Below are 9,452 nucleotides of genomic sequence, written 5' to 3' on the forward strand. Positions count from 1 at the left end.
CGGGAGATGCTCAGAAAAGGAGAGCCCATTTTGTGCTGTCTTATATGTAAGAAATGTTATCTTTCCTAAAAGTGCTCCAAAAGAATCCTTTTTCGGTTCTTTTGATTCTTTTGATGCTGATGCTTCTGGCCCTGGCCCACCTTTGATAAGTGAGTCTAAGGAATGCCAAAAGCCTCACTGGCAGAAATTCTTTCAGTGTCAAAACAGAACTGATCAATGTGAATTGTTTATCAGACATAGATTATAGAATTAAAGATAAAGTCAAGAGAAATGCTGCATTAGTCCTTAGCTATTTAATGGCAGATCATATCTGATCCCAAACTTTCTGAATTTGTACTTCAATTTGGAGCTGGTAATGATACAATTCATGCCTATTGCTACCCTGTAAACACAAATTTCCTTACTGATTTAATAGCCATGTCTGTGTGTAGACAGTGATAATTATAAATGGAGATTTGTATCAAAGCTAGATACTACTGTTTCTCTTATCTACACCTCACTCTTTCTCTTTCTCCCCATCCCTCCCTACTCCTCTCTCCATTTCTCTCTCATAGGTGGCCTGTAACAAAGTCAGTATTTATGAGGCAAAGTGTGCAGTTTCATGACCTTTTTCCTTTTGTGATTGGTGTGGAGACAACATTGTGGCGCACATGCTTGAACCTGGTCCTGTTTCCCCAGAGGACCCCTTACCTTGTTTTCGTTGTTCAGAGCTGAGGCAGGAAGCCCCATAGGAAACCCGATTAGGTGAAGCATCTTCAAGTCCGATTAGACCACAGGTAGTCATTAGAAGGATCAGGTGCCATCTGGGGACTTTATGTGTGACAAAGTCCTGAAACATGTTCAAACCCCAGTATGAGTAAGGGAAGCAGTGGAAGCGTGCTGGGTATGCAGAAGCATAAAATCATAGCATTTCATCGTGTGCTGCTTCTGCTGTTTGTCCTGTGTTATGCTGAGTCACCAAATTGTGTATGCTCACAGTCATTTCAGAATTACATCAATGAGGTAATAAGCAAGAGTGCCTAAATAAAACAAAAGGCCTAGATCTTTATTTTTAAATGATTACCAGGAGCAAGTACTGACTTAGAAACTTATCAGAATGAGAAAATGTCAAACAATTTCATTTTTAGCCTGCACAGTAACAACTTTCTCCTGTTAACGTAAATAAATGAGGGTTAAAAGTTGTCTGGGAGAGAAATGCTTGTGTACTGGTGAAGTACTTTTTCTGGAGGATAACACTAGGCAAGAAAGAAGATGCAAGGGAAACCTTCATGAGGAAGATTTCACAACTGCAGAGCATGCTAGGAACTGGTTTGTTTCTGGCTGTGGTCTCCTTAGGGTGAGCTCTGTCTGGTGATTAGCATCACCATGGATTAAATTAATTGGCTGTACTCAATCCCTTGCTGGACATACTGAGAATAAATCCAAAGACATTAGTTTCTTTGCACGAAATGAGGTTACATATCCAGTGACATTTATTTGAGCTATTTAAACAACTTAAACATCTTTTTCTTTTCTTAATAAGGGAAGTTTCAAGTTCTGGTAAGTACAAAACTATTTGAAATCTTTCTTTGGAAAATATTCTGTTTTGCTAGTTGTATTTTGTTTTCCATGTTATACTTAGATTATATATCTGTGTTCTGTCTTTAACTGTTAGAAAAAGCATAAATGTTATTAATAATTATCTTTTACCTAACTATGCCAGCAACCTTCACAATATGCTGATATTGAAGTAGAATGGAACTTCAGTATCAGGAAATCAAGTGATTCTAGTTTATTCAAATGAGTAATGTTTACTTTGTTTCTGACAATAAAAGCATTATATACTTCTTATAGACATCTAGGCAATACATTAAAGAAGAAGACAGCTGCTTGTAATTCAACAATGCTGTGACTACCACAGTGAATAACTGGTGATTTTCCTTTTTGAATCTCCTCTCTCAACTCTACCCCATAGGCTTATGAAAATCTGAAATGAACTGATTTTTCTTGCAACATCAAGTCTCTGAATTGCTAAAAGAATGAACATTCTGTACATTCTGTATTTCTCAATTTTCCATTTTTTCTACTTCATTATTTGTGACTTGTCTGAATTCACACTATGTGGTAGAAAATTAAACTTAAAATATAATTAGTGAAATGACGCATGTAACTCTGTCATGTTTTGTCAAGTGAGTGGGAGAGTGAAGACACAGCCCTCTTGGTAGAGGCCAACTATTTAGTTCTGAGCAGCACAGCTGTAAATGATTGTTTTAAGTGGGGTTTGATTGAAACTAATGATGACACAGATAAGCCTAGCCACAGTTGAGCCTAAGGGTGTTAAAAAATCTGCTTAATATTAAAGAGCAATGAAAGTATGCATGATAGCTCCATTGTCTAACTTTAGGCAATAAAGAGGCCCTGCAGAGAAGAAGAGACAACATTGGTAGCAAGCTGTCATGTCATTAGAAGCGGATTTTAAGGCAAAAGGTTTTGTAAACCAGCTTCCTTGCTACATATAGGGAAGTCACTGGTGAGGAAACTGGAGGGCCTCAAGATTCTACAGTTACCTCTTTCCACCTCCACCACTTCTTCAGCCTAAACTTCTGGGAGAATTCAACCATTTTATGCTGCTCAGTTTGTTCGTTCCCTAGGTAGCCCTTAAGTATATTACTGCCTTATTCCAAATTTAAAGGGCATAAGATAAACCTTATTATCGAAAATGTATGTAAAGATACATTGCTAAATTTCCATGCAAATTCTGATTCGTTCTTAAAACTGATTAAGAATGGAGCACAGCTAACATAGGAGAACTCAAAAATGTTACGGAGGGCTGGTAGCTCTGTTTCACAGAACTGGGCACTCTATTGTCAAGACTTAATGACCACGTTGCTAGTCTTGCTCAGGTGCACCAGGTAAATGGTGTACCACCTCTGCCTTCTTCCTGGAGGGCATCTCTACCACTTTTTGCCTCTGGCATCTCAACTTTACACAGGCTCTCCTCTGGAAATTGCCCTCTCTTCTCACTCCTACCCCCAATCCCTGAGGCTGTATTAGACATCCCTCCTTAATATTCTCTTGGTACCCCAACTCTTCCTCTTCTTCAGTTGAGCTATTGAGTTACTCTGTGAACTTCCCATGGACTCTGTAGGAAATGCACATTATTAAGACAGGGCAAAAGCTGATTCACTTCCTTCAGAAATACTTGGTTTGCACCCTCTTTCCAAATGATGACATTGTGCAATCAATGAACACAAATGTTTTTATTCGACGATAATACCTAATCTTTATCATGTTCTGGGTTTTACACACAAGGCCCTCTTTATCATAGGCTCTTAAGACTCACCTACAAGGATGCAGAATCTCAACACTCTACCTAAAAGTTCCCCCAGTGACTTCTAGGAGTTCCCAGAGATTCTCTCACACATATGAAGATCATGTGAACTTGTATTTTTGTTTTGTTTTCACTACAGCATCCCCAACAAGGTGCCTGGCAACCACGTGTTGGATGCACCTTCTCTGCAAATGCTCCTCCACTGCTGGGGACCTGGCATCTTCCCAGGTCATGGTACCTTCAGCACCTGCCCTTCATGCACTGGGCTCAAAACCAATGCTCAGGGCTGGGTAGCAGTGGGATAGGGACAATGGCAGCTGCTTCTTTGCTCCTATTGTCTTTATCTTCTATGTTTTCCCTCCTGGCCCCAGCACAAAATCTTTCTCTTTAGCCAAAACCGACAAACAAAACTGCCCACAAAATTCTTAGCATATTGGCTCACATAGATGTGTTCCCAAAGTGGTCACCAGGTTAACAGCTCTCCAAATAGTGAGATTCAGGCATTTAAAAAGTGACATTAAGAGCCTCATGATGCACCTACACCAAGAAAAATATCATTTTCCAAAATTAAGTGAAAAATGTGTCTCAAATATTATTCATGTACGATATTTTCAAATAAACATATAAGTACACCAACCTAAAATATAATTGGAGACAGAGTTCTAAAGTCTTACTTATTTTTTATTTTATTTTTTTCTTGAAATGGAGTCTTGCTCTGTCATCCAGGCTGGGGTGCAGTGGTGCGATCTCGGCTCACTGCAACGTCTGCCTCCTGGGTTCAAGCAATTCTCCTGCCTCAGCCTCCCGAGTAGAGTAGCTGGGACTACAAGCACACGCCACCATGCCTGGCTAATTTTTGTATTTTTAGTAGAGATGAGATTTCACCATGTTGGCCAGGCTGGTCTTGAACTCCTAACCTCGGGTGATCTACCCGCCTTGGCCTCCCAAAGTGCTGGGATTGCACGTGTGAGCCACCACGCCCGGCCTAAAGTCTTATTTAAATACTGAAGGAACTCATCCTTCTTACAGTTGCTGAGGCCATGGTAATTAAGCAGCTTGCTCAAGGTCAGACCACAGTTGACCAGATGAGGATGAGAAGAGGTTGCAGTTTTGCTGACTCCATTGCGAAGCTGGATTCCCCAGCTCCTGATGCACATGTCTGCTACAGCTGCTATTTTTTTGGCTTAAGTATTATAATTACTTTAAACCTCTGAGGAAGAAGGAAGGGAAGACATCTAATTTCTAGGCTGATCTTCAAATGTTTTTTTTTCTAAGTTACATTTAAATAAGATTTGCAAATCAGATTGGAGATATATGAAGAATCTTGGATAACAGCTTGCAAACATTTAAGTAGATAATTTGGGCCAGATTTATAGCTGATTTACAATGATAAACATGCCTTTTTCCATCTCTGTATTACCAATCACATTAATTTTGTTTGTTCAATTTGTCTTCAATGTTGCAGGACTTTCTTACTGTGTCAAAAGACACTAATAATTAAAATGATTTCAAACAATAGAAAACAGCCACAAATGAAAACAAGGCCAGAACCAGATAAATCCTTCCACATGCTGCTCATTTGTCAGTCAAACTCCAGTTTCACTGAGAAGTGGAAAAGGAAAACCTTAGTGCTTTGCTGAAAATTACTCTTCTTGAATTCTCTCCTGAAGGTTTAACTTTAGAACTACTAGTGGGACCAGTAACCAGACTGCACCAGTTTTAGCAGCCCATAGCAATGCTGTCATTCATTCAAAGGACATTTTTGCTTAGTGCAGTGTTTCCCAAAGTAAGATAAGTGGTGTGTGAGATGATTTGCCTGCATTTTCTCCAATAAGCGGTGGAAACATCTGACAGTATCTTAAGATGGCTCTTACTTAAGGTTCTATGTGATACATTCCTCCTAGAACTTAATGTCAAGTACATTTTCCTCCAGACAATTTGAACTTTGAAAACATTTCCTGTTTCTCCCATATTTCCTTATTGTCAGGATATGAAGGACTAGATTGATGAACTGCAAAACTCTCTTACTTTTCTCAGTGGATGGTTTCTGATTTGTGTCTCTGTTGTTTTTTAAATTGTGCAATAATACCTGCTAATTTTAAAGGTTCACAAAGTTTAGCAATGTATAAAAAACACAAATATTATCCAGAATTCTGCAATCCAGAGATAACCACCATCAACACTGGGTTGTATATATTTCTGGACTTTTCCCCAATTCATATAACTCAGTCATGTGCCACGTAACACTATTTTGGTCAATGGTGGACTACCTATATGATGGTGGCCCCATAAGATTATAATACCATATTTTGACTATACCTTTTCTATGTTTAGATATGTTTAGATACACAAATTACCACTGTGTTACAATGCCCTACGGTATTCAAACAGTAACATGTTGTACAGATTTATAGCCTAGGAGGAATAAGTTATTCCATAAAGCCTGGGTGTGTAGTAGGCTATACCATCTGTTTGTGTAAGTACACTCTATGATGTTCACACAATGATGAAATCACCTAACAATGCATTTCTCAGAACTTATCCTCCTTGTTAAGCAATGTGACTGTACGTATACATTTAAATCAGTGGCACAGAATGTTTTGCAAACTGATTTTTTTCACTTAGTAATATGTCATGATCATCTTTCTATGCCAAAAGATACATCTATAAGGTCATGTTTAATGGTTGCATAGTTTTCCATTGCATGGGTGTATATGTGATAATTTATCTAGGCCCTTATTCGTGTGTTTAGGTTGTTTTTTCAAATTATACATATCCTTATTTAACAGTTTATCTCTTTTATTATAAGTTCCTTAAAATTGTCGTTCAAAATTGATAGGTATAATGAATGAATAAATGAATGAAAGAATAAACTTCTATGAATATCCTGGATGTCTGCAGCTATATTTAGCATGCATTAGTATTACCATGTATTCGCTATGGTGCTGTGATTCTGGAGATAATTTTCTTTCTTCTCTAGGTCTCAGCCAAAATGAGTGATACCCCTTCTACTGGTTTTTCCATCATTCATCCTACGTCTTCTGAAGGTCAAGTTCCACCCCCTCGCCATTTGAGCCTCACTCATCCTGTTGTGGCCAAGCGAATCAGTTTCTACAAGAGCGGAGACCCCCAGTTCGGCGGGGTCAGGGTGGTGGTCAACCCTCGCTCCTTTAAGTCCTTTGATGCTCTGCTGGATAACTTGTCCAGGAAGGTGCCCCTCCCTTTTGGAGTGAGGAACATCAGCACCCCTCGGGGCAGGCACAGCATCACGCGCCTGGAGGAGCTGGAGGACGGCGAGTCCTACCTATGTTCCCACGGCAGGAAGGTGCAGCCTGTAGACCTGGACAAAGCCCGTCGGCGCCCGCGGCCCTGGCTCAGCAGCCGGGCCATTAGCGCGCACTCACCGCCCCACCCTGTAGCCCTCGCTGCTCCCGGCGTGCCCCGCCCCCCACGGAGCCTGGTGGTCTTCAGGAATGGCGACCCGAAGACGAGGCGTGCGGTTCTTCTGAGCAGGAGGGTCACCCAGAGCTTCGAGGCATTTCTACAGCACCTGACAGAGGTCATGCAGCGCCCTGTGGTCAAGCTGTATGCTACGGACGGAAGGAGGGTGAGCGTTCTGGGGGCTCCTCGAGCCTGAGCTCATTTTGAGCACCCTACTAATTGGATTCCATGTGGGATGTGAATGGTGGCCCCCGGGAAGGAAATCTTCCTTCCTCCCTGCCTGTGTATGTGAGTGTGTGTGCTCCGATGCTGCCTTTGTACCTTTGTCAGAATCTGACTGGAATCTCATCTTTCCCTCATGCTACCTACCCCTTTCTCTCTTCCCTGAGCCCTGAGTTACATAATGTTTTCACATGGAATCCAATCTTCATAATATTTTTTGGAAAGGAGTGGCAAAGAGTAGTATTTTCACAGAGGAAGCATTTTCCTGGGATCCCTGCTGGGACGTAACTGACTTCCCCACCCAACCTTGACATTTGGTATTTCTACTTATTTTGTATACACCATTGGTGCCTAAGAAAATGCTCAGTGATGATGTCTTTCAAGCCTAGGAGGTTGTTGATTTGATTCAAGCAAAGTTATAAAATTACCACTTAGTATAAAATGTGCTCATCTCAGGATAATTACTCTGGTCTCTTTTAGGTTCCCAGCCTCCAGGCAGTGATCCTGAGCTCTGGAGCTGTGGTGGCCGCAGGAAGGGAGCCATTTAAACCAGGAAATTATGACATCCAAAAATACTTGCTTCCTGCTAGATTACCAGGGATCTCTCAGCGTGTGTACCCCAAGGGAAATGCAAAGTCAGAAAGCAGAAAGAGTAAGTCACTTATTAATATATAGCCCATATTTTTAGCCCTGAGATTTTTTTTTTGCCTCAAGGACGGCAAAATCCATGCTTCAATGACCAGTTTCTTTCACCACAGAAACGAAAAGGAGAGGATTTAAAAACATTCTAAACTGAAAATGGCTGTATTTATAGTTGGAAAGAGTCATAGAGATTATCTATTTTTTAGACTTTTCCAAATCAATGGTATACCTATTTAAATTGATGATGTGTGCTTTTTTGCATAAAATACCTAGTTAAAAAAATTAAAATGCCAGCATTTCTTGCTTTAGAGCGGAGTCTGTGTAAGTCTCTTCTCTGGTAGTTGCAGAGTTTTCTCTAAATAGTACCATGCAGCATCCATAGCTGACCTCAGCAGGTTAGCAGAATGACTGTATTTTTTCAAATCTACGCTATGTGCTCTGCCTTCTGAAGTTATTCCTAAAAAAATCACAGGTTCTTAGATCCACATTTTATTTATTAAATAAAAGGTTCATGCAACCAATTCATGCTGGTTAACGGTAATGTAGGTTGATAATTCTGTAGGATCTGCTGTGTAGCATTGTCCTTTGGATAGGGGAGGAAGAGAGCCTCTTCAGGCCCAGGGATGTGGGATAAGCTGTAAATTGCCTATACAGCATGGCTAATCTCATTATTCATTGTACTCAGTATTTCCAGGGAAGACAAGCTCTTTGCTGGAGTACTGATTGTTTTTTATACTTAAATTTAAGTTTTTATTCTCTTTAGACTTGGATAATATGTATTTTAAATAGTATTAATCTCTCTACTTATTGCTAATGTGGGTGAAACTAATCCATTGTTGTTTAATGATTTCATGGATATATTCAATAGATAATTATTAATGCTTCTATTTTGTAAGCATTAGGTTGCCACATATATGTTATAAATATGGTAGTGCTATTTCACGTTTGTCATTTTACTAAAATGATTTTATTATCTTATGTCTGATACAGATTGCCGAGTATGGTTTTTGATGACTGCAGGGAATCTGAGGGCTTTGTTAAGTTTTCTTCAAAAATTTGAGACACTTTGATTTACAGTTTAAGTAAAAGCATATCAAAAATAAGAAAAAATATTTCTAGGTTTATACTCTGCAACATTAAAGGGGCTTACCTGATGGCAAGTATGTGCAAATCTATATAGATTTGCTAACAGGATTTTTTTTTTCTTTTTGAGACGGGGTCTCACTATGTTACCCAGGCTGTTATGATGGGCTCAAGTGATCACCCGCCTCAGCCTCCCAAAGTGCTGGGATTACAGATGTGAGCCATTGCATCCAGCCCAGGCATTTTGACTGAATTTAAGAAGCAAGAGTGCCAAGGTTAATGCTGAAGATACATGTTAAAAAGATAACTGATATCTGGACGTATGTCTAGCTCTGTTCTCTCTTGTGCCCTATATTAAGTCAGCTGCAACGATTATACAAAGTGCATGCTAAATAATTAGTATTTGATTAATTCAGTCTTAATCATAAAATGTTTCTGCTTTCATAAAGCTATGGATACCTCTTTTGATATGTGTAGGTGGGAAGATGAATACCATCATAAATTGTTGGTTGCCTTGTTTGAATAGGTAAGCGGTATTTGGTTAGACTCCAGTTTCAGTACTGGTAAACAAAACAACAAAATGAAAACCCACAAAAAACTTTTATCTTTGGTAGAATTCTTAGCACTTTTTACTTTATACATTTTTAAAATTAAAATTACCTTATTAAACTTGTTAAAATTCTCTGAACCTCCACATTGAAATTGAGGTAGAATTAGAGATCTCTTCTAAAGAGTGGTTTGAAGAAATGTACCA

General features: G+C 39.5%; 1 protein-coding gene across 2 annotated transcripts in view; it reads left to right on the forward strand.

Annotated features, from left to right (window-relative positions):
- RP1 (RP1 axonemal microtubule associated) overlaps nucleotides 1–9,452 on the forward strand; it is a 333,216-nt gene that overhangs the window by 60,196 nt on the left and 263,568 nt on the right. Inside the window, exons 1-3 of one of the 2 annotated variants that reach the window (XM_008976845.5) lie at nucleotides 1,433–1,539; nucleotides 6,291–6,917; nucleotides 7,454–7,625. In XM_008976845.5, coding sequence (XP_008975093.2) covers nucleotides 6,303–6,917; nucleotides 7,454–7,625 — 787 coding nt within the window. In that variant the 5' untranslated portion in view covers nucleotides 1,433–1,539; nucleotides 6,291–6,302. Of the gene's footprint in view, nucleotides 1–1,432; nucleotides 1,540–6,290; nucleotides 6,918–7,453; nucleotides 7,626–9,452 lie in introns of those variants that run through there. The other variant, XM_057303012.2, reaches the window with a different exon arrangement.

Source organism: Pan paniscus, chromosome 7 (assembly GCF_029289425.2).
Source record: "Pan paniscus chromosome 7, NHGRI_mPanPan1-v2.0_pri, whole genome shotgun sequence".
Taxonomy (NCBI): domain Eukaryota; kingdom Metazoa; phylum Chordata; class Mammalia; order Primates; family Hominidae; genus Pan; species Pan paniscus.